Source organism: Vanellus vanellus, assembly GCF_965231255.1.
Source record: "Vanellus vanellus genome assembly, chromosome: Z".
Taxonomy (NCBI): domain Eukaryota; kingdom Metazoa; phylum Chordata; class Aves; order Charadriiformes; family Charadriidae; genus Vanellus; species Vanellus vanellus.
Window position 1 is genome coordinate 42,088,743 of NC_138908.1, and position 25,586 is coordinate 42,114,328.

A 25,586-nucleotide genomic window follows, 5' to 3' on the forward strand; every position below is an offset into this window, starting at 1 on the left:
TTCTGGGTGCCAGGTTTAGGTTAAATTTTAACTATGATTCATGTTAAATGGGGAAGAATATCATTAAAATACATAGACAAATTTTACTTTATCCTAAGTGCACGTGTAAGCATCAGTGTTCCTCTTCTCCAGTTTAAACTGATCTTTAAGAAATGGATGGTGTTTCAAATTGTCACTATGAAGAAGAGCGAAGCTTGTTTCTGTGCCTTACCTCAGAAATTCCATGTTAACTTTTAAAAATTTTTAATCACTTGAAGTCTGAATTTCATTTATTTCACTTTTATCTTGCAGTGAGATACTGTTCTTGTAAGCATTTTTACCCCTTAAGGTTTTGATACGGGTCCTCAACTTTAATACTAGTTCAAACGTTCAGAAAAGCTGAAAATCCTATTCCCTTGTTAATAGATTGCTGCTCTTCTTTATGCCAGAATTGCACCATTTGTAAAATGGGTGTGATGACATTAACCTCTTTTCAGAAGACTCTTTGAAAAGTTGTGTAATATTGCTTTCTCTGAATAGAAATAATTAGGTGACTTTAGTAACCTTTCATTATTTTGTCTTCGAATTTGTAGATAAATCTATTTTTCTGGCCTCCACACAAGTTCAGTGTGAACTTGCCCTGGAAGTCTCTGGGCTAGAGTTTAACTCCTCGGCGCTGTAAGAAGTAGTGCTGATGTGTGTTATCCCCAAGGTTTGGAATATTCTTATCCAGGATTTTGATTTAGACCCATCTTCAGTCTGTATGAATCCTAAACAATGACAATAATTTTTTTTCTTTTCTCTCTGTTCTTGAGTAGTTTCCGGAAAAGGAGTGCAACCTTTCCTCTAAAGCAAGCACTGGGAATCATTGTTTGGTTTGGATTTTTTCAGTAGTTTACAAATCTGGGTGTAATGTGGAGATGTTATTCTAATCTAAACCCTGGACATTCCTTGGAAAAAGAAAATCACGTGATTTGATTAGACTTCTCACTTCTCTGCCAGTGCTCAGAGACTAGCAGCGTGCTGGAAAGAGGCATTTCCCGGGGAGAGAGCAACTGATTCAAACTAGCTCACTGCCTTCGCTCGCCATGGAAGCGTTCCAGCATCAGCTACTCACTTTTATTGGGGGTCTGATCTGTTTCTGTGCTCTGGTAAAATGCATCAGATTTATGAAATATGTTTTCCCACATATCTGGAGTGCTTTGCCTCAGACTTTTTTTCGGTCGCTGGGAGAATGGGCAGGTAAAGGAAACTTCTTCACCTTCTTCTTCTTGTAGCTGAGTAGTGGATTGTTACATAGCTAATTGGGAGTGGGTTTCCTTGCATTTCCTTACCCTGTCCCTTCAGAACAAAACACGGTTTCCACTAGGTATGGTTTATTTAATTTCTTTTTGTTTTCTTCTAGTAACTTGGGTCTTATAAGCCTGAAGGGTTTGTGTATTTGGGGAAAATAGCAAAATAGTCAAACTGGTAACAGCTCACACACCTGGTGTGTAGATGTGAATTCTCTCCCCATTCCTCTCTCTCATGTTTTTTCTATGCTGCAAATGTTTTAGTTTTAATAGCATTGTCTATATCCTCAGTTTCCTGATATGTGAAGCAACGAGTTTATATCTAGCATATGGTCTCCACTTTTGAAAGCAACTTTTCTTTGTTCGTGATGATGTTGCTCCAGTGTGTTTTTTCCAAACTGGTGACCTATCCTTAGTGGTATCATTAACCAGCCAAATCTAGCCTAAAAACTTCAAAGGCTGCAACTTGGCAGTACTTTTAAAAAGATATTATGCATTCTCATAAAATAACAGAAAGGTTTAATAAACGCCTTCCTACTGATCACTGATGTTTTTCTTAAACTTCTTAATCAGTATGAAACAAGAATGAGCAGCTACTGCAGTTTCTATGTTCCTGGGCTACAGATGTCATTGGTGGTGGCATCTTGTTCAGAAGGGACCCAAACAGCGTCCTTCTGTCCCTCTGTCCCTTTCCCTCACATTAGAGACTTGATGTGACTGGATTGAATATGTGTTTAATAAGCACGTCTCACAGTGGATTAATAAGAAATTAGATCCATCCCTGTAAAAAAGACCTGCCTGAATACAAGCTGCTTCTGATGCAATACGTAGGTCTTGTTTTGATTTAAGTGAGGCAGGGACCTCCATTCTGTGCAAGAAGTGAGGAGCAGCCTGTGGAACTTTCTGTGTAAATCTTTGTTTCCACTGAAGGTCAGGAGACTTGTTTCCTTCAGTGAACCTTTTATGCTCTCTCCTTATTATAAACATGAAATCTTAGGGAGCCCAGTAAAATTCATGAGGCTTGCATGATTTGCTGTATCATGTGGCACGTGAGATCCTGAAATTCATGAAAATTAAAGGTGGCAGGTGGAAGCTTGTTTCCCAATAGACTCTTGCTTTTCACCTGCAAGTCTGCAAGAAAGCTAAGGATCCACTGCAACTTCACTTTTCTCTGTGAAATAAGAGAGTAACCGCTCTTCTGTTGCCAGAGAACTTAACCATTCAAAATCACCTTGGTTCCCCAGTGCCTCTTGCAATTTAGAAGTCCTCGATTCACATTATTTTCAATATTGACTAATTTTTCACTTTGCCCTAAAAACTTACCAGGTTTAGCTTGGAATTGCTTTAGTGCTTTCCTCCTTAATTTATTTCTTCTTTATTTCTAAGGTAATAACGATTTTCCTTCTATAGTTCCTCTTTGGTGTTTGTTTGTGTAACATTTAAAGTTCATTGTGCTTTACGAATGCCGAAGCTTGTTTACTTTCCCAGCAACACTAAATCCAAAGGCAAACTGCGTATGACAGCTCTGAAGGAAGAACGTTTTATAGATGGTGGTAAGTTTGCTGTGATGTTTCCTTACAGACAGATTTCTTGTGTGAGAAAGTGTTACATCAGCTTTGGTCACTCACTTACTCCTTATCTCCCACCATTCGGCCACCAGCATATAGGTGAAAAACTTGCAAAGCAGAACTTGTGAAAATATGTATATGGAAGAAAATTCTACCACCTCTCAGGCAATTGACTTGTTGCTGAGACGATTGTTGCTTCAGTGATTGAGTTGTTGCTTGTTGTTGACCCCATTGAAAACTAGAATAATAACTACCTGCTGCATCAAACAGGTTATTGTGGGGAGGGATTTGCTTTGAAGAGAAAGTGCAAAATTAAGTAACAAAAAGATGAAAAGGTCACAAGGAAATACATTTTTAACAGATTGATTCTGTCCTTCAGCAGAAGCATTTAGGTTACAATGTTCAAGAGACACAAATGATGAAGATTAAAGAATTCAAGAAAGAACGAGCGAAAGCAAAGCTCTAAATGCAATCCTTATTCTTTTTTTTTTGCTTTCTCCAGTAGTCACAGGAGCGGGAGATGGGCTTGGAAAAGCGTATTCCTTTGAGGTAAGATAAATTACTTACCCTTAAGTTTATTTTAACAAAATGTCACTTGCTACCCCTTTGTTGGTCTCTGCAAGTTAATAAAATTATTCTAGGATTCAAAGCCACTGTGTCAAACATGGTGCTAATCCTTCTCCCCTGTATGTGCAGAATAACATTAATCAAGTTCTGAAAGGAAACTGGTGCTGCATTTCAGAGGAAGGTCATTCATGCCTCAATGGTCTTGTCATACCAAGGAAATAAAATGAGTTATCCAAAAGATTTCACATTGTCTGTTCAGGGTAGGAACTGTCCTAAATTGTCCTTTTTTCCCCAGTTTCTCAGTTAATTTACTTTGTGACTTTTGGTGGGATGTCCAGCGTTAGCATACAAAGTGTGATTTTTCTAGCCTTTACACTTGCAAACACATTTTGAAAGACGACTCTGAAACAACAAATGAAGGAGAAATCTGTATAAATTAGTTAAAAACTACAGCTTATGGAAATCATAAGGAAACCTAATGGTTTAATTAAGAATCGCTAGCTCTAGGAGGCTGCAGGAGGAGAGAGGAGCTCTGTGCTGTCCCTGCAGTTGCTGCTGTGCAGTCACTACAGCCATCCCTTTGTATTCACCTGTGCTAATCAACACTGAAGGCAGGGTGGCCTTGTACTGTCTTGTACCAGCCTTGCTATTAGGGGCAGTGACTGAACGGTAGATTTTGTCACTGGCGTCTTCGTTCAAAACTGAGTCCCTTTCTAGAAGCTAAAGAGCAATGAAACACAAGTTGTCTTCAGAGCTGAGGTGACCAGGTGGAAGTTAGCAGCACGTAATATGCAAGAGTCGAGCTGCGATGCCTTCTGCTCATAAATTAGAAAATATATCTCAGAGGAAAGGAAAATGAGTTGGCTTTTGAATTAATTTACGGGGTTTTTAAGCTAGTCTTTTTAAGTGTGTGCATTGGTTAACCACTTACCTCATGATTTTCATTAGTGGGAATGGCAGTACAGTAACTACTTTTGAAAGTGTATTGAATGTAGGAAGCACAAAGACAAATACCAGGTATTGTAGTTTAACATTTGGCATAGTTGTGGTAAAGATGACAAGCTCTTCTGTGGTAGAGAAGGGAAAACGTTGCCTCTGTCTGCTCACTGAGTTGCTGTAGTGATGAGCAAACGGGAAGGATCTGATGAATACACGGGTCAGGGGGGAAGAGGATGGGATTGAAACAGGGAGAGGAGCCGTCAGAAATGCTTAAACATTTATTTAACACCATGTTTGTGGGTGTAGTCATCTGTACCCGCAGCTTGCTGAACTAACTTTGTGTGTGAGCACCTGGTGATACTTCATCCATGTGGAGGCTGCAGGAACCTGTGAATGTCTAAATCAGAGCCTCTGTCATTGTTCTGCTTCTTTTGTGCTATGTAGGTTATGCAAGAGTAAATCCCATTTAAAAGGCCAGCTGTAGCATGTGAATGGCTGCTTTATACTATGAGAAAAAATAAAACAACTACCGTGCCTTTTTTTAAAAAAACTTGGCTGGAACTGGCTAGATTTTGTGGAACATTTGTTCATTATTTTTGGCTTTTGTGGGGTGACTGAGAGCCATCTTTATCCATGCTGAGACATACCTTCCTCCCCAGGTGGTCCCTTTGATTGAAGCTGTGCTCAGCTACTGCTCTGTGGGGCAGATCCCAAGCCCACACCACATGAGCTCATAGCTTGGCACATCATCTTGCTGGCTGAGGTCGAACACACACTTGTGTGTGGCTTGTGGATAAATAAATCTGACCCTGCTGTTTTAATATCTGTGTGCCTTTGGAGTTTCTGGCTCAGCACCGCTGTCTTGCTGGTCTGATGTCAGGGTACAAAATTCTCTGATGTTCTTCTGGCCTAGGTTCCTCTGGTGTTACGGGCTGGTGTGAAGGCAAGCCTTGTTTGATGGTCACCATTTCTGTTCTTCTAGAGTTTGAGCTCTGACACCAAGTGCTGAATTTCTTTCTGACATCCTGAGCTCACACATGGGTTGATAATGAGTCACAGCTGATGTAAGGGCTCCACACTTGGTAGTATATGGTACAGGAGACTAAGGAGAGCAGTTCTTGTGTTTTGGAAGGTTGAGTGTGATGTGACTTTCTCTGTTCGGTGTTTTATGTGGAAATCTCAGTAGGTGGTTCGTTGGGTGACACCCAGCAGACTGAGGTCCCCTCAAAGATTACAATATTTACTGCTTCAGTACCCTTGTTTCCAAGGTTTATGGCTAGGTACAGGTCTCTTCAAAGTCTCTTAAGGTCAAGAGGTGGCTGGGGCTGTGTGAAGAGCCTGGCAGCTGTGAGGTCTCACAACACTACTTTGTTCATGCTGGGACACAGATTTTTCAGAGCAAATCATTGTCTCTTTAGTTTCCTGAGCTTGTATTGAGAGGCAAGCACACAGAGAACTTGAGCTTATCCTCTTCTGCATAAGTGTCCAGGCTTCCATGAAGGGTCTGTTTGTATTTCTAGCGCATCAAAGTGATTTTGAAGGACTGGCCTTCCTGAGCATAAAGACCCTGTCCTTTTAACAGACTGCTCTGATGTCAGAGTACTGGGATTTTGGATCTAATTCACTCTACTTATTTCAAAAGCCAGCTTTCTTTTAGATTTGGACCATTAGTTCTTGGGCTGATGGGATTTAGACTTACCAGACTTGTAACAAGGAACACAAACAGGTCAACTGTGAGTGTGCTGCTAGGCTGTCACATCTCTACTCAGTCGTTAGCGTTTCGGGTACTGGTGCGGTCTTGTTTGTTCTGTTTTTCTGGTGTAGTAACTACAGAAATGTGTTAGTATCCGTTACTGACTTAGCACCTCAAAAGTACTGGGTTTGTGGAGGAGGCCGTGCCATACTCTGAGATGTACAGTTCAGCCTCTGCATACTTCTTATCTGATGTCAGAGCAGAAGCAGGATGTTGGTGACTCACATGGTCACCATTTTTATTATTGTTAATAGTTCATAACTCTCTTACAAGTCAGTGCAGTGCTTATGTTTAATCGATGTTTTAGCAGATCATTTTCAGACAGGCACTGCGTTCATGTGTTAATACAACAGTTTCTCAAATCTTAAACCTTTGTTTCATTTCCTGAAATTGTGCGTAGTATTACCAGCAGTATAATACAAGATAAATATGATCTGAGGTTTCCTGCTTCAGTTGCAAACGTATTCTGATTTCTCCACTTGGTCTTGGATTTATTTCTGGAAATACTGCTATTCTACTTGCATTGCACAGGTGAAAAGCTAGCAGAAAGATTGCAGAATCCTTCTGTCTTGTTGTCTCAGTCCTGGTCTGCTGGACCAAGAAGAGAATCATAGAGACCCTACAGGTCTGAAGCCCAAGCGAGGAGAGGAAAGGGGTGAAGCACTGAGGCCATATCAGCACAGTCCTGGAGAAGAATCTCTTCTGTAATATGTAGAAATTTACAGTAGGCAGCTACAGATTCCATAAAGCATTATGAGGGATTTTAAATTATTACATCTAATGGTCCGTGTGGAGTATAACCAATTTGTCAGGGTAACAGTAGTAATTACATGCATGGTTTGAATCTAAACCTGTGTCTTGCCGTCCATGAAGCTTTATTGTTTAAAAATTCACCTCAGGCTGAGCTGCAAAAACACACTAGAAAATGCATGGTGACTTTATACTAATTTAATGTAGGTTTAAACTTTTTAACCATGAGTTTGTGAGATTCCAGAGTGCTTATCCTGCTTGACCTTTCTTCATTATTAGCCCCATTTCTAAATGCTAAGCTGTCATAATTCGTTATGGCTGGAGCTGCTAATAATTTTACATTTTGGCAGACTGATGTTTAGGAGCAGTTTAGTCCTTTGCCACTGGGAGTCAGGATTTCCTAATGCAAGCAGGTTCACGTTACACAGTGCTGGGAACCAGTCCTTATTCTGAACTGTGAGGGGGAAATACCATCCTCTAACATCAAAGCCTTTGTATGTTCCGAAAATGCCTTGTGCTAGAGACGTCTGCACTAAAAGTTACCTTTATTTGAAAGGTGGTAGTTAACCTTTCCTGTGGACGGCCAGGAAATTATTTTCTAAGTACAGTTCTTGTTTGCTTGAGAGTGCATTTGGATCTCATGGTAGTTTCAGTGTCCTATGAAACCTGTTTCTGAAAACGGTTTGCCTTTTTTATGTGGGTGAGGAAGCAAAAAAGAGTATTCAGGTGTGTAGCCTCTTTTGCCTTGAGAAATGGCTTCCGCAGCCTTATACTTCTGCTTAGTCCGGTATACAGCAGCAAGGAAGAGTCCTCCCACCTGACAGTTAACAATTTTATAAGATGGGCACAAACATGTGCTTTTAGCTGAAACACAGTGCGATGCTAGCAACAGGAATAGCTTTTTACTTAAGATTAGGAGGGATTTTTCTCTTCTAAAAAGTTATAATGAACCCCATCCAACACCCCCAAATGGCAGAAAGGAGCAAGCGACTGTGGAAAGGGAAACCATGTCTCTGATTGGAAACGGCTTGAGTCAAGCTCATTGTGGACAAAGGGAAACCTGCCAGTACGTAGGCAATTAGAGTTCTCATCCTGAAAACTTCAAATGGAGCCCTTAAAACAAGCTTTCCAAACTCCTGAGCATCTAAGTCTGCACAGGTCTCTTTGGAGCACTGGTCAATTATGTTAGAGGGTCTCCAAAAGCACGGAATTGTGAGCAAGGTCTTTGTGCTGAAAATGCAAATGGTTGTGGCTGATGCATGTAATAGATGGTCTGCCCCTTGTACTCTCAATGTAGCAAAATTTTGGACAAAGGTCTCTTATTCCTTAAAATTCTCTGCATTGTTTCACAAGAGCCCAACAGGCCGAACTCTTTCCCTCAAATAAGTTTAAGGAGAAAGCGTTGCAGAGAGTCAGCTATGGAAATGAATGAGTCTTCAGTGTGTGGCCTTTGCGGGTTAGTTTCTTCTTCTAAGCAAACCTGGTACTTTCAGATGACATTAGCTTTATCTTTTGTGCTGACTAATTTAGCTCTCTTTCTCCTTGCTCTCAAGAGCATTTTTCTAGTTTCAGCTTTATCTTTCCTTTCTTTATGCATACAAATCCATTCAGCTTCCACTTGTTAATAACTTAGTTTCAAAAGCCAGGGCTATGTTTCTCTCTCAGGCTTTGCCTAAAACTCTCTAACTGGTGGGAATGGGAGGCCTCGGGAAAACAGGAGAAAACCATTCTTTATTTGTTCTGCATTTGTTCTGCACATGGTAATACCAAACTGACTACAATCAGACTGCTGTGTTTAATAGTGTTTGCAGCTATAAACTTCAGCTATTGCCAACATCTTTGTGGATGTAAATTTGTGTGACTGTATTTTGAGGTTTTATGCATGGACTTCACCTTTTTTCCTTGGTTTCTTTTTTTTTTTAGTTTGCATCTAATGAAAAAAACAGTTAAAATTTATCCATCTGACCTGCATCAGATTTTATTTCTACTAAAAAAAAAAAAAGAATAAACTCCAAATCCTTTCAAAGTCTTTACCCTTCAATTCAATATGCTTAATCTGCTTCCTCAGGATAAAAAAATGTGAGGGTGGAAGGGGGTGTTGTAAAATGACTAGGAAGTCATCAACATATTTGGCCTCCCAAATCCAAATAGAAATAAAAATGTGTTTCTGGGAAATGTCATGTTGCTTTCACTCCCTGCAGACTTTCATTCATTTGAAATTGGCTCAGATTATTTATTTTTGTTCATATTATTGGAGTTTGATTGTTGTCCAGTATATTTTTCTTGTAAGGGTCCAAGATTTTACAGTGGAGGAGATGATTTGGAAGACTGTTAGACGACTGATTATTGTTTCGCCTGGTTTTAATATCTGTTGTTTACCCATTAGGCAGATGACAGGTGAAGGAAACCAATTTAAAATGTCCATGATTGCTTTTATTGCAAAACTGGAAAAAAATTAAAGATTCTTGTCACCTTTCTGTTTCCTAACAATTTTTATATTCCTCTCTTGTAGCTGGCAAAACGCGGATTAAATATAGTTATGATAAGCAGAACTCTTGAAAAACTGCAGAGGGTAGCCTCTGAAGTTGGTAAGTGTTTGTCTCAAACTTATCTTCCCGTTTAGCAGGCTGCCTTTACAGGGATCTGGAGGTCTCTTCTCTTGGTACAGTACCTAGTATAGTAGGGCCCCAGATATTGCTACCGAGATAGCACCAGGTATACAACAATACTACAAATAATTTTTGGTATTACTGTGTAGCTTGAGCCCTTCTAGTCATGTATCACTTCAAAAATATATGCTGTCATTCAAACAGCACAATGGGTTTGATAAAAAACCGAATGTGCGTTGTTTACTGATTTCATCTGCCCTTAAAATCTGTAAACAGAAGCAAAGGAGATGTAATACTAGAGTTGTTGGAGGGATCTTATTGGGAAAATAAGGTTACCTTTAGGCTTGTTCTTGGAACATAGCAAAGGAAGAGTAAAAATAAAGTTAAGGTACCTGGTTTGGTTTTGGTTCATTTTTTTGTTTGTTTGTTTGTTTGTTTTTTTAAAGTTTTCAAGTTATGTTTGGCTTTCGACACAGCAGTTAAATAGTGTGTCTTTAGAATTAATGTTCCCTTTCTTTCCTACAAAGGAAATTAGCCAGGTGTCCTGGGGAATGGCTTGTTTAAATACGTTAAGACTGACAGTTAGGATTTCTTTAGGAGTCAAATTTATATCCTCCATTACCTTTAAAGATTGCTGCAGTCAAGGTTGTTCTTCCCACTGTCTCTTTTGCCATACATGGCTTCTACCCACCAGATTCCTTGATTCACAGGTTCTTGTGTTAAGCATGTATGACTCCAAGACTACACCTCTTGCCTGTGAGCAGGCTTAGCAGCAGAGTACCAGGTCCAGGATACTGACCTGCAGAGAGAGCAGTGCATCTCTCGGGGACGTGGCAGGCTTGAACTGGGTGAAAAAGTCTGTAACTTCTGAACCCACAGCCATCAAAATCAAGGATTGGGCCTTGAAACTTTCTGTCCAATTTACCTGTCTATTTTTCCTGGGATAGCCTTGTTTTCCCTTGTGAAGCAAAGGGTATCAGAGGAGGAAAGCACAAACTCCCTGAATAGTCTCTATAAGCAGTCATATCCATGAGACCAATGTGTCTATGGCCTACACTAGCCTCTCTTAAGTAAACAGCCATAAAAAAGTAATTTCTGCGGGAATTAGGTCAGCTCTGGTGTCATTGTTGCATTTCTTTGCAGCTAAATGTTAGAGAATTACAATAATAGAAACCTGACGGAAAAAAGGTTAAAGTGCTTTTATAGTTTCTCAGCATTGTAAATTATAATCAGAAGCAAAGAATGAAAACAAAAAGTTTCCCGAGACCAACATAGCCAAGTAAAGAAAAAAAGTGGTGGAGGGTTAGAAAGGTGATATACTGTAAACTCCTCTGCACTGTGATTTATTATAACGCCGTCCACTGGCCACCTTCCTAACTTGAGGCCACACTGTGCTGAACTGTGTAGCAGCATGTCATGAAGGACTTGCCATGCTCTGAAAGGTACTGCGGAGATAGCCTGCCCTGCAAACGCTGCTACGCCTTGCGCAAAAGTGACCCGCGACTTTTCGCACGTGAGGAAACTCCACCAACGGCAGCAGCGTTATTCATGCAATCCAAGGTGCGGGGAGGTGGGTGGTGTGACCTCCCAGGAGCTCAGGCTACGCTGATCAGGTTTCCGTGCTATGTTCAGCCGGGTTGTGGGCATAAAGAGTCATCCCCAAAGCTTGCTGAAATTGGTGGCAAATCCCAGTGAGACCTTTCCATTGTTTTCAGTGGGTTTTGGCCAAAGCCCAGAGTGACTCATCTGCTATTTATTTTGTCAGGTTGGAAATGAGTACATAACAACAAGTAGATGGCACAAACAAAAGGAAAGAGAGGAAGATATAGTGATGAAAAGCATAGGGTATCTGACCCGGAGGCCACTAAAATCAGCAGGGAGCTCTGGGTGAGGCCTTATGTTAAAGTGTTGGAAATGTTCCACTGATTCCAATTTTCAGACTCAGGCTTTACTGTAATTGAGCTAAGCAGTATTGGGAAGGAAGAAAAGTTAAACTTACTCTGATGTTATGCAAGTAAATAAACAACGGAAACCAAAAATTAAGCAGAAACTTAACCAGAGTGATTGCACTGTTTTCTAAATTTTCTAACTCTCACTGACTTTTTCTTTCTAAACTGCTTAAATAAGCAGTATCTCGCTCCAAGCGGCTATCGTTACCCTGAACTAACATGTAAGGAGATTAAGGCAGAGAGAGAAATAAAAAAAAAAAAAAGTTTGTTTTAGGCTATGTAAATTCGTTGCAGGACTGGACGCATTACTCTTGTTTCCTTTTTCATAACCGCTACACTGAGGTGGTTTTTTTGTTTTTTTTTTTTTTGCAATCAGTCGGACACTGCAATTAAAAGACTTGCCTTCCTTTTCAAAGTGATGGTATTATTTGCCTAAACATACTGTCACATTCAGTTTGGATACAGAATAATATAAACTAAAAGAGTCTAAACTGTGGGTAATTTCAGAGATCTCAGTGTTTGGCTTTCCAAGTCCTGTGGGCCACAGGTGTGCCTGAGAACAGCTGTGGGAGCTGGCGCAGGCAGAAATCCACAGTAAGAAATATGTTTCTCTAAAGAAGCACTGGAATTGAAAACCAGATTTCCATCCACTGAGACTGGAAAGCTCTTTTAGAGTGAGATAAAAGATAACAACATAAGTCTTGTGGAGGACATACAGAGAGGACCATTACACCAGGTATACTGCTTATTTAATACATTTAGTACTGTGGTTGTGAAACTTCAGCCAACCCATAAAACCTGAAGATTAGAAACGATGGCATGCTATTAACCGCACTCCTTTTTCATTTCTTCTGCCTACATTTCCTAAGCAAGCTGTACAGGCAGAGCTGGGTCCTGATTCAAAAGTCATGCCTTAGGATCTATTTACATGGCCAGAGTCTGTACTGTTTGGCTGTTAATGCCAAACAAACAAAAAAAGCCACTTCTGTAAAACATAAAAATTATTCACAATGAGAGTGGTTGGGGTTTGTTTTTTGTTTTTTGGTTTTTTATATGGGGGTGTTGTTTTTGGTTTAAGTTTCTTTTGTGTTTTTTTCTTTGTTGTTGTTTTTTTTTTTTTTTCCCAAGAAGAAAAAAATCTGTATTTAAGGAAAGATAAGGTGTGTGTGATTCTCAGAAAGCAGCAGAAAATACAGCTGTACCAGCTTAGACTAGCTGAGCACGCGGTTAATGAATTTGGGTTTGGTGATGCAGGAAGTAGTTAATCCACCTTTCCCTCCTGAAATTATGCCTGTTAGCACAGGATCAAGCAATGAATAAAGAAAATCACCCCACGTGGTCGAGAACCACATGTGCCCTGCTCCCACTAAGACCTGTGGAGGTACCGATTCGTGTAGCTGTCCCCCCTGCTACCGGTTCAGTTTCCGGTCTGCTGTGCCGTGTCCTCTGCCGCTCGTCCCTCCTGCTCCCACAGCTAAGCAGGTAACAAGCTGAGATCACTGACGAGCATAAAAGAACTCACTTGGCACAGCCTTCCTTTATCCTCAAAGGCTGTTAAAAAAGCCTGTTGTGTCTTGCTGGTCCCTTGAAGTAAAGCATTATTGCTCAGGACTGTTTTCCCAATATGCGCTACTGCGTAACAGAGCACTTCAGGGTCTTGACCGATGTTCTGAGTGCTCTGGTAATGAGTTTTTTTGTTCACTGAGTTTGTGTTCTCTGGTACCTTCTATTGTCTTTTGCAGTTCTGCTTTTACACTGTTTTCCCGCTATTTCTGAAACTAAGTTATCTTACATTTCTGAAACTGAGTTATCTTATGTTTCTGAGGAGACACATTTCTCCAAAAGACTTTAGAAATGCAGCCAGAACCTGTGCTTTATAACCTAACAAAAATTTTTATATTTCTCCCCAGTCTTAAATTTTTTTTAAACCTCTTTCTGTTGCTAAAATAACTTCTAATTTTGCTCTCCTCTCTGCAAATTTCCACGGAATATGAATGCCATCTTAGCCTGAGTGCTTCTCTCCTCATATTCAAATTTTGCCGTAGTACTTCAAAAGGGTCTCCTCTTTCTAGAAACATCAGTTCTCCTGTCACTCAGGCATTCATTTTGCTACCTCTGGTTTTCAGAAGATCTTCAAAACTCTCTAAACAGGAAAGGAGGGTTTCTGGCACAGGGCATGTCCTAACCAACGTCATGCTTCATCCTGATTTATTCTCCTCTTGGTGAATTTGAAAAGGCAGCACATTATCCTCTCTGAGAAGTGGGATTCCCCAGTGATCTGAGGTCAGAAGGAGTTAGATGTATCTTCCGTAATGATACATTTTATAACACATGGGATTAAACAACTCAGTTCAAGTTTTTAATTTTCCTTAAACTGGTTTTCTCTCCATTTTTGAAAAAGACAATAACCTGTCCTGATGTTTGAAAAGCTAGGCTTTTTGCTTCTGGCCTACTTGGGACTTTTAAAAAGAGTTGGAATGGCTTGTGTCTTCAAAGACTGTCATAAATCTTTGTCACAGAGAGGGAGAGACATAAGAAACATTGGAAGTTATTTTTTGGCTCTCTCCTTTGCAGAATTGTTATCATTTTCTGAAGAGCTATTCCTGCATAATTCATTTATCAGCATGATGGTTTTATTGTTTTTTAATATATTGTTTTATTCTTAAATGAGACGGAGGAAAGCCATCTGGAGCGCTTGTTTGTTGGCTGAGAGTGCTGGTTGCAGCAGTACAGTTCTGTACGGACAAGGGGATACAGAGAAAGTCCAAATGGTTTGTTTGATCCTCATTTTTATATTGCTCTAGTTTTGGCTGCCCTTCTCATTGCCCACAAGAAAGATGGCCACAACATCACTACACTTTTTAAGACCATCTCGTTTTGTTTATAGAGCTCTTCAATCAGAAGGTCACTGTAGGTGTCTGCTCCAGCTGTTGCTCTGTTCTTTCCCTTCGCTGCATTTACACTCACAATGTCCTTTTCTTTATAGCTGTACCATTCCCCCAGCCGGGGACCACTGGGGGGTCATTTGCCACTAGAGTTGCTTTTATAGGTTGAAGGTTCAAAGGCTGTTTCGTCCCTTTTATACACATAACAGCAGCTTGGAAAGAGGGCAAGAAAAAGGGCACTCCTTCCTCCTTTCTTCTGTCACGGAGACAGATGTCCTCTAAAATTGCACATGAGACGCAGCCCACATTTCAGATCTGGAGTCAGAGCATCTGCTGTTTCCTCGGACGGCTTGTGTTACGCGGGTCGCGTAAAGTGGTCGAGACTTGCAGGGCCAAGGAGGGAACAACCCAGAGGGAACAACATCCTCTCACCCTCCAACGCAAGCCCGTTTTTGTTGCAACCTGCCCTGCTGGACCCAAAGCCAGCTTTCCGCCAGCCTTGCTCTCCCGCGGGAGCTGGTGCGAGGCCTCTTCCTAAATTCTGAACATACCCAAGGGACGAAGCAAGATTTCTGGGTAAAAAAAACAGCGAGCCTGATTCCTATTCACGGCCGTGCTCCCTGTCACCTGTATGATAAAATCAGGCTCCAAGCAAGCGGAGGCAGTTTCACAAACAGGGTGAAAAGCAGACTTTCTGCCATCCGCGTGCACCTGAACGCTCGCCACTTGCAGCGAGTCTGCAATCTGATCGTCTACCGACGTTTCCAAGGTTGCTTGTCACTTTTTCGGCAAACTTTGTCTGGATTTCAGTTACCCATAAAACTTGAAAGCAGGTTTAGTAGCAAGAATTTACAACGTGAACATCTAGTTAGAAGAGACCTTACTGGGCCCCTTTAAAGGTGAACCTTGCCTTTAAAGTGAGTAAATAAGAGCCTCTACCTCTTTTCCTCATGAAACGTCATTTAAAATATGAACAGTAATAAATCAACTGCTGAGAAAAAATGGTAATGTACAGCTGGGCTCTACTCCTGCATAGCAATGACACTGGAAAAATCATACACATTTCCCTTTCCCTTCTGTGTATATTGACCTTGTAAAATTTAAGCTATACCCTCCCTTAAATGCCTTCTAGTCCTGCAAAATCCCGGGCAAGGTTCAGTCAATGGGAGTGCAAATGTCAAAAAAAGAGAGGGATCGTTTGAAAACAAGGCAGAAAATATTGCGTCACATCCAGCCCTGTTTTCCCCTCCTCCTACATGAAAAGATAAGTCCTGCTTGTTAAAATGTTCATTTTATACATTAAAACACTTTAAAACAATTCTGCAAAACTGTACTTATGTAGAGGATCTGGCACCCACATTCAGTTGTCTAAGGTATGCTGACAGTGTTCATTTATAAATGTTATGATAACCTGTGTTGTTTATTTCTGGGGTATTTTTTTTTTTTACTGAAGCAATAAATGGTGTTTAGATTTTGTGAGGGAAATTTCAGGGCACAAGCGCGTCCTATATTTGCTAGCCCATGTCCTCGAGAACAACTGAGAAAAGTGAGTGTGTTTTACTTGTGTTTTGATCTTAAAGTGAGAAACTTGAAACTATTGCTTACTGTACAGCAGACATTACTAAATGAGACATCCAATTGTTTCATTACTTAATTACAGCTTTCTCTCTCTCTGGGTAGGTGCAAAGGGGCTTTCTATTTTTTTTTTCTTCTTAATTACAGAGCAGGCCACAGGTCAAAAGGTGAAGGTTATACAAGCTGATTTCACCAAAAATTCAGTGTACGAGAACATAGAAAAAAATCTACAAGGTTTGGATATTGGTGTTCTGGGTGAGTCACTGAGATCTGTTAATTGAAGAGCATTTTATGGCAACAGTGTATTAAACAGGGAATTGTATAAATGATGTGTCATAACAACTTGTTATAACACTTAAAATCAAGCACACAGCTGCCTAATGCATTTGAGCATTAGTTATGGTGAAGAAGTTTTAGAAGTGAATTAGGATTCTCCGAAGGCTTCCTGTTTCTCTGTACAGTGGCTTCTTTACTGTGAAACCTCTTCTGCCACTTTATAAGCAGCATACAGCTTGTGAGGTGACTTCTTCCCTGTTTGGCCTCAAGGAATTAATTTTCATTATTGGTTGTTTTACGGCTGTGTGCAATTCTTATATTCAATCTGAAATGAGCCTGTGGCTAACACTAATCGGTACGATCCACACAACAACAATGAAAACGTGTTTTGGGGAGAAGTTTTGGGTTTTGTTTTTTGGTGTTTTTTTTTCTTTTTTTTCTTTTAAGAAAGTCATGCTTTTAATAGTGAAACAAATGAAACAACAACAACAAAACACAAACAAACAAACAAACCCCCAAACTGTAGCAACAGACTGTTTTTGTGTTCCCTGAAGTCAGTACTGATCAGTACCGATGACTTCAGTGAGAACAAGACTCAATGCATTTCTCTTCACATAGAGCTCAAAAGCTTCTGAGTCTCAAGGAGAAGCCATTTGTTTAACTAGCTGAACTATGCACTTTGTCTAGATTTGTTTCTTATCATTATGTTTCCTTTGATTAGTTAACAATGTTGGAATGCTTCATAATCCTCTTCCATGCCGTTTCCTTAATGGACCAGACATAGATGAGGTAGGATTACTCTGTGGGTTTCTACTTCCAATATAACAATGAGGAACCGTAATTCCGCTTAACAAAGGACAGATCCTGCCCCTGCTGCAATCAGAACGCGTTTCACTGTTCAGTTGAGTGGGAAAAGAACTGTGCCTGAAGGAGCATATTTTGATTTGTTTTTAATGCTCAGAAGAGCTTGCAAGACAAAAAGAATGGTAGATTTCAGCTAACCTGCAGCAAGTACTCAGCAACAGAGGGGAGAGCACAGCGGGCCTGGTTGTAGCAGGGATCAGCAGCCCCTCTGGATCACTGCTCACACATAGTGGAATGGGGTCCAGCCTGGTCACAGCCACCGCTGAAGCATTGAGTTCTTGTTAGTATTATTAAAACTGACTTTCTTTGGGACACCATTGATTATGTATGATAAAAAAATGAAAAAATAAACCTAATTTAAACGCAGTTTATTTGGGGGAGGGGGCTTGGGGGATTAATTTACACATGTAGAATAGTTTGACAGGATTAAGGACATGATCAATTTTTTCATTACCTTGTTGTTATTTGCCTCTATAGTATTAGCCATGAAAAAAGCCCTAGAGTTTCCAAACGTACTTCTTGCCAGCAGCTGTCTCAGGATCCGTTCAGTCTGTATATCATCACCTCCTGCAAACCAGAGATCCCCAGGCAGGCTGTTTCCCTCAGAGCTGCAGCCACATGACGGCGCCGCTGCTGCTGCTACGACTTGAGTTTGCTTGCTGGTCTTGGGAGGATATCTCTACATGGCAGTGCTTTCGCTGCACGGAGAGCCTACCTCTGTCACCGAGAGCCGCTTGCTCTCAGCCTGGCAACTCTGTAATTTGTTGTCTATTTGCATGCAGGTTGGTGCCATCGCTGCCTGCACCTTCTGGGTTTTGCCACGCGCAACGTCGCGGCTGGGCAAAATGCAGTTTCAAAGGTCTGCAAAGCAGATTTGAAGGCCGTGTTTAAAATAAAAAGAATCTGGGCTCACCTGCCTTTGAGTATCCCACATCACAGGCGCAGTCATAGAATCATAGGACAGTTATGGATGGAAAAGACCTTTGAGTCCAACCATTATCTAACTCTGCCAGGCCCTCTTCTAAACCATGTCCCTGAGCACCATATCTAGATGGTTTTTAAATACATCCAAGGATGGCCACTCAACCACTTCCCTGGGCAGCCTACTGCAGTCTTTGATAACCCTTTCTGTTTAGAAGTTTTTCCTAATATCCAAGTTAAACCTCCCGGCACAACTTGAGGCCATTTCCTCTTGTCCTATCATCTGTAACTCGTGAGAAGAGACCAACTCCCACCTCACTGCAACCTCCTTTCAGATAGTTGTAGAGAGCAATAAGGTCTCCCCTCAGCTTCCTTCTCTTCAGACTAAACAATCCCAAGTCCATCAGCTGCTCCTTATAATACATATTCTCAAGACGCTTCACCAGCTTTGTTGCCCTTCTCTGGACCCTCTCCAGCACCTCAACGTCCTTCTTATACTGCAGCGCCCAAAACTGAACACAGTACTCACGGTGTGGCCTCACCGGTGCTGAGTACAGTGGGACAATCACTTCCCTAGTCTTGCTGGCTACACTACTCCTGATGTGGGCCAGGATGCTGTTGGCCTTCTTGGCCACCTGGGCACACTGCCGGCTCATGTTCAGCTGGCTGTCAGTCAATACCAATCAGTGACAGTCGGTGGCGAGCAAAGCAGCTCTAAAAGCAACTGCCTTGCTAGAAAGCTTTTCAGTTGGAATTGCTAGCTCTGTTAACCTAGATAAGCTACACAGTCTCTGAAGTTAAGGATGGACTTACTGTTTTCTTTCTTCCTGCAGAACCTCATCAACTGCAATGTTATTTCTGTTACAAAGGTATGTGACACACTCACACCTATGTTACATCTGTAATTATTTAATTGGAAAAAGGCTAGTTCTGCACAAGACCAACTAGCTTTCCTGTGTATTTTCATTTAATTAATCCACAGATAGTAATTTTCAGCAGGAATGTCGGCATGATTTTAAGGACCCCCTCTGTTTCTACCGCCTATGAAATATTTTGATCAGAGCTGACTGGAAACATTTTAACATGGTTGCTTGGTTGAGACACATCCTCACACTGCAGCTGAAATGTTTTGCAAGACCACGATGGTTTTGGCAGACAGGGAGATTTGTTTCAGAATCAAAATCTTCAGGACAGGAAGATCTGCAGTTTGACTTTTTGCACTGTACGTGCATTTTTGACACAATTCTGTTCTGTAAAAATATTTTTTTATCAGTGCAGGACAGAAACTTAAGGAGTTGACTCCCAGTTCTGTACTGTTACCTCTCGGTGTTAATTTCAGTGGGCTACTCCCCTTACAAGAACAATTAGTGTTTCATGCTTTCCACCTCTGATTAAGGTTTGTATTGCTCTGCTGCTTGCAAGCAGCATGTTAGCGTGAACAAGAGCGGAACAAGAGCTTTGTAGTTCATCGCAATCTTGGCTAACGTCTTTCCAAACATGACATGAAAATTATCAACAGATGTTCATCTGTCTTTGGCTAGCCAAATTTACGTCCCAAATTTGTACTTCTGCTTAATGACTTCAAATAATAGATCATGTAATATCAGTCAATTGAAACAAATTCTTCCATGAAGTATTTTGGTGAACTGTCTGCTCCTATGTTTTATTCTATTTATACATCAAAAGCAGAGAAACATCTGAATGCTGTATGTAGATGCCTCACAAAAAATAGGCAAGCATTTTGTACCCTCTCAGTCTGGATAGAAAAGGGTTCTCCCTTTACCATTTCTCACCTTACACATACCTTGGAATCAAATTCTTCTGCTCCACCAAGGCCTGGGGATTCCTTTCACCCACTGCTGCAACCATGTCCGTTTCAGTCTTTCAGGAACATTCACCTTCCTCCAAAACACAAAGAAAAAGTCACGCTCCTGACCAGCATTCCTCGTGGTTAGGTCCAAATCATATTTAAACCTGTTTGGGTTTCCCCTGCGTGCCCTGCCACCTCCCTGCCTTGATTCCAGCTAGGATCCTGCTCACTGCTCCTTGCAGTGGGATGCTTGAACTCCAGGTATTCCTGGCTCCCACAGATGCCAGTGGGACTTGCAGCACTGCAAAACCAAGACCTTTTCCCGTATTGTGCACTTTACTTGGAAATTCACCTTCAACTGATGTGACCCACCCGCATTGTCATCCTTGCCGAAAACAAAGCTTGTGAACCCCACTCTACTCCTACTATCCCGTTGTGCACAATGGCACTACTGAAAAAATAACAAGGACTGAATTAAGCTGCATCTTTCTTTTGCACTACTTTTCATCACTAGCCTTCAATAGTTAAGTCACACTCTTGTCCTGAGAAGATTCATACGTTATGTGTGTCTCTATAAAGAGTCAATAGTATGAGTATGAATTCCATAGGGATTTAGGCTTATTATCAATAATACTCTTCAAACAAAAAAAAAAAAAAACAAAAAAACAAAAAAACAAACCACCAAACAGAAACAGATTTCTTGCCTAAAAATTGAATTAATTGCACTTCAAAAATCATAAATGTGATTAAATCTATTGTTAAAATAAGAAGGGACAATTAAGTAATTAGAATCAAAATTATTCTAGAGCTCTCTTTGGTAGCAGAAAAGAAGATTTCTTTTCTTGATTTTCTGCTATTTCTAATCCAGGTAGAGGCAGAACTGAAAATGCAAAAACACTGTGAAGTTGGCTTTCTTCTCACAGTTATGATTCTGTATTGAAGAATGATGAAATTTAGATACTGTTGGAAAGCTTTGCATAAGCAAAAGATTTTCACTACTTAGAAGACTAACCTTTGGAATTTTTTGGCAATTCAATGATTTGCAAGCCTTTAGGATTTCTAAAATGTTTTCCCAAACTTTGAATGAGCCGCATTGTAGCTCATTGAACTGTATGTGTATGGCAGGGGCTTGAGCAAGTGGAAATATTGTGAATAAAACAAGATCAGTTGAAAAACGCAATCAGAAAGAGGGAGAGTGGATATAGTTTAACATATTTGTCTTACAGATGACAAAAATAATTTTGAAGCAAATGGAACCAAGGTAAAAATATTTTTTTCTAAAACTTTCAATAGGATTTAGCTTCTACCTCCAATTTATTCAGTGGCAGCTATGCTTTTTCATGATTAATTTCTGTACTTTACAGTAAGTCAGTCAGTAAGATTTTCTTACGTGGTTGTTAGTGCTGTATGACTGAATGATAGAAACTGCCACAAATTGTCAGCCAACTGTGGAACAAGACAGAAAATATAAAATACAGGTCTGTGTGCAGTAAAAGCATGCAGGTGTTGCCGAAATAAAATGGCATGTGATGGGTTCAATTTGGCAAGAAACGGCATTTGAATATATCATGATATTCTTCTAAGAGTGGTAGCTGTACTTGGAATAATAGTTTTCAAGCTCTGGAAATACCTGTACTACATCATAGAGGTTAATTTAGCCATGCAATTAAGGATCCCTTTTCTTCTTTTAATACAATGTGTATTTTACATGCGGGGGTCCTTAAACCAGAAGTTAAGGTCTTCAGAGGGAGTTTCTAGAAAACATTGTTAACTACTGCATTTTAGAGGACGGTGCCTGCTTTTTGTTTTGGCAACAAAATAAGCTCTTACTGCTTAATTGTTTTGGTTTGTTGTTGTTTTGTTTTGTTTTGTTTTTTTTTTCCTGGTTGCTGCTGGGTTAATTGTTTTTAGTGATTTGTAAAGGGAGTTGTGAATAGGGAAGCTAAAACAACAGATGCATGGAGCAGGAAAAAGAATGTGCTGGCTTAACGAGCAAAGGGGACCTACCAATTACTTAGGAGCATAAAATCCTCTGATGGGAGTTTTTGCTCTGATAGATGTACAATAGCATGTACAATGTTCCCATGGTTCTGATTGCAATAAGCATTTAAATTTCACTTATGACATTATTTCTAGCTGGTTTAGACTTAATTACACCTAACTAAACCATAAAAATTGGGTCTTTTGAAAGTGTAGTCTACAGTATAATAGGGGAGCTGTGCCTTCTTGGGGAAAAAAGCTGCAGGTTTTTACTAGAATACTGTCAAATGTAAACTGAATGTAACTGTTTAAATTAATTTTCAGACAAAAAGGTCTTATTCTGAATCTGTCCTCTGGTCTGGGTACTTTCCCTTGTCCATTGTACACAATGTACTCAGCTTCTAAGGTAAGTCATTCACATTGCTTTACAAAGAAATCCCCATCAAGTGTTTACCACAGCGTTTGTATCAGCAGTATAGGGCCAGGTTTCAGGACATAAATCAGTGTTGCTCCACTGAAATAATGAAGCGATGTAAATGAGCACTGCCTGAGAACTAGGAATTAGTGAAGCTATGTAAATGAAATCAGCTGAAGGTGTGTCTGTTCATTGGAACATTTTTGCCTTTGATTAAATCGTATTATACCAGTACTCACTACCTGTTCTTGTTCTGGGAAGTGATGATTTTTACCAGGCTGGCTTAGCTAGTTTGCTCAAAACTGCAGATGCAGGAAAGTGCTAGATTTTGCTTATGGAACCTAGAATAGAATTCCTGGTAGGTGGGTGGTGAGTTGCCTGACTTCATAGATTTCACTTTGAAATTTTTCTCTGAATTTAAACCCCAGAGCTCGTAAAAATGAGGAGTCAAAGATTTTTATTGAAATTCCAAAAGCAACTTGCTCAGCTCAGGTTTGGTCCAAATTAAAAATTCTAACAATATTTGCTTGAACATAGCTAAAGTTCAGCTGGGTAAGAAAAAACTAGTTATTCTTGGTAAGAAATTCTGGTTTTCCATTTCCTTTTTCTCTTTTTAAGAGAAGTTTCTCATTCCTCAAAACTTGAACTACATTCAAACCAGACATTTTTAGTTCTTTAAAAAAGTTTAGTTAGCATTATTTCAGAGTGATATGGTACATTCGTTGTATTATTTTGATTTTTTTCATTCTTGGCTATCTTTTACCTTTGTCTCATTATAAATGGACTTTCTTTGCAATGCCCTGAAAGGATCTTGTCATCACGTTGAAGTTTCATGCAATATCACAACACTATTAGTGTTTAAATTGTAAGACCTGACATATGATGGCTTTGAAACACTGTCATTTTTTCTCCTTAGTAGAACTTTTATATTTCTAATTACAGAGGAGTGATACAATGTTGTCAAGTTTCTGAGTATTTCTCAAAGATCTAACTCCTAAAACCAGTCTTAAAAGAAACTCAATTTTTACACAATGAAGTAGGTATATGCGTATTCTTCATGGTGTAAAAACTTAGAAACTTTAAGAAAAACTTAGAACCCTAAAGACTGAAGCTACAGCCACCCCCACCCCCTCCACCTCCCCCCCCCCCATCATTCCCAAATACATGACTTTGAAAATCATACTAGTAGGCTCTGCTAATAAGTATACACTGAAGGCATGAGTTGTATTTCGCTCCTCTTCTTGTTGCAAGAGAAACAGCAGTGTAAGCCTTGAACTGGGAGGATAGGTGTCAGCAAGAGATGAGAGCCACATGAAACAATAGCTAGAATAAATGGGACTCGGGCATTTAAATCTCTGCAATTCCATACATGTGACAGAGCTTTCAGTCCAGTCTGCAGGAGTATTTGTTTCATGTCTGGTTTGGGCTAATGCCAGGGTCCCTCTTTTCTTGTGCAGATAAACAGTCGACCTTGCATTGCTCATGTGCACCAGCAGAAAATGTGTCTTGAGAAGTTCATTTCTATGTTTTTCACCACTGCACTGTGACTTAAGTTGTATGATGCTTGGCCATTTTTATTAAGGACCTGTTCGCACATATTTGTGAGCATATGTGAAAGTACTTAGTTTCCTATGCTAATGTTATTTTCTTTTATTTTATTCCAGGCTTTTATAAGCACTTTCTCCAAAGCACTACGAGCAGAGTATAAGGCAAAGGGAATTATCATACAGGTGATGCTATATCTTGCCATATTTGCCTTTATTTTAACAAATTCTTCAAGAATATCTGAGATGCCTAAATCTGCATAGTGTAACCGTCCTTCGTGGAGTGCTGGGTGACCCTGTTAAAGCTTTCTCTCTTCCCTTTATGCAGCTATAGGCTTTTTTCCTTATTGCACCATAGTACCATTTCTTATTCCACATAGTCCTTTAATCCATTGCAAATATCTGTTACAATTTTTCAGATGATATAGTATTCTGCAGAAAGTATGGCCTTGTCTAAATGTTAGATGACATTACACTGTTATTATTATTGCCAGGAGGATGATCCGAGGGCTGGAGCACCTCCCCTATGAGGAGAGGCTGAAAGAGTTGGGGCTGTTCAGCCTGGAGAAGAGAAGGCTCTGGGGTGATCTTATTGCCGCCTTCCAGTACCTAAAGGGTGCCTGCAGGAGAGCTGAGGAAGGACTTTTTACTAGGGCGTGTAGTGATGGGACAAGGGGGAATGGCTTTAAACTGGAAGAGGGTAGGTTCAGATTAAACATTAGGAAGAAATTTTTCACTTTGAGGGTGGTAAGACACTGGAACAGGTTGCCCAGAGAGGTTGTTGAGTCCCCGTCCCTGGAGGTGTTCAAGGCCAGGCCTGGACATGGCCTTGGGCAACCTGGTCTAGTGGGAGGTGTCCCTGTCTATGGCAGGGGGCTTGGAACTTGATGATCTTCAAGGTCCTTTCCAACCTAAACCATTCTGTGACTCTATGAGTCTATGATTATGATTTCTTCTTTTAGGTGGTGGCTCCTTACGGTGTTTCTACTCCAATGACAATGTACCAAAAACCCGGACTTATTACAAAGACAGCAGAAGAGTTTGTTAGTGAATCACTGGATTATGTCACCTTTGGAGATGAAATCTTTGGATGTTTGGCCCATGAAATGCTGGTAATTGAATTTGATAGTGTGTAGATGGGTCCCAAAGGTTGAACCAGGGCTCTCTGGGCTCAGCAGTTTCTTTTGACTGATCTCAGAGACGTTAAGGTTGGGCACCGAATGACAAACAGTGAATAGGTTATTCAGGCTAATATGGCACCAGTAAACTATGAACGGAGGAATACACAAGTAAAGCACAGTGGGGTCAGCACAGTGTGGCTTTCTCCACTTTTGTGTCTTGAGCTGAGCTCAGTTTCATATCTAGTTAGCCTTTATCCTTTCTCCAGTTGCCTGTTTTCATGGCCCTGTTAGGAATATTCTTGAGACCCCTACTCCTTTACAGAAATTGGCCAGCAGACTCAAAAGTTATTAGTGTAGAAGGGAAAGGACATAAAACCAGACAGTGCGATCACATAAACATCATTTCCTTAGGATACCAGCCTAACAGAATAGAACAAATATTTATACATAACAGCTGTTAACAATGAGCATTTAATGAAAGTGTAGGGATGAGAACAGATTTGCTGAAAACTGAGTGGAATGAACATTTCCCTCTAAAAGAAACTTACTTACTGAAAGTATAAAGTAAAATCTTTTGCATTTACTGCTTTCTACCACCTTTCTGAACGCTCAGTTGGTTTCCAAGAAGTTCTTATAACCCTTTGCTTTTGTGGTTTTTTTTGCTTGATTATTCTGAAGGCGTGTGTCCTGCAGTTTGTCCCATTATGGGTATTCCACAGCGACAGACTTCAAGAAGCAGTCCTGCATGCATTTACCAATTATCTGAAGAAGAGGTGGAGAAACCCCTAA

General features: G+C 40.3%; 1 protein-coding gene across 1 annotated transcript; it reads left to right on the plus strand.

The window, feature by feature from the left end:
* Positions 1-1,067: 1,067 nt before the first annotated feature.
* On the plus strand, positions 1,068-25,586 carry HSD17B3 (hydroxysteroid 17-beta dehydrogenase 3; the record flags this gene model as incomplete). Its single annotated transcript, XM_082497184.1, has 11 exons — positions 1,068-1,221; positions 3,342-3,388; positions 9,361-9,436; positions 16,014-16,121; positions 16,864-16,931; positions 18,761-18,796; positions 20,964-20,998; positions 22,042-22,123; positions 23,797-23,862; positions 24,639-24,788; positions 25,476-25,586. 11 exons carry the CDS (start codon positions 1,068-1,070, stop codon positions 25,584-25,586), a joined length of 933 nt encoding a protein of 310 aa, XP_082353310.1.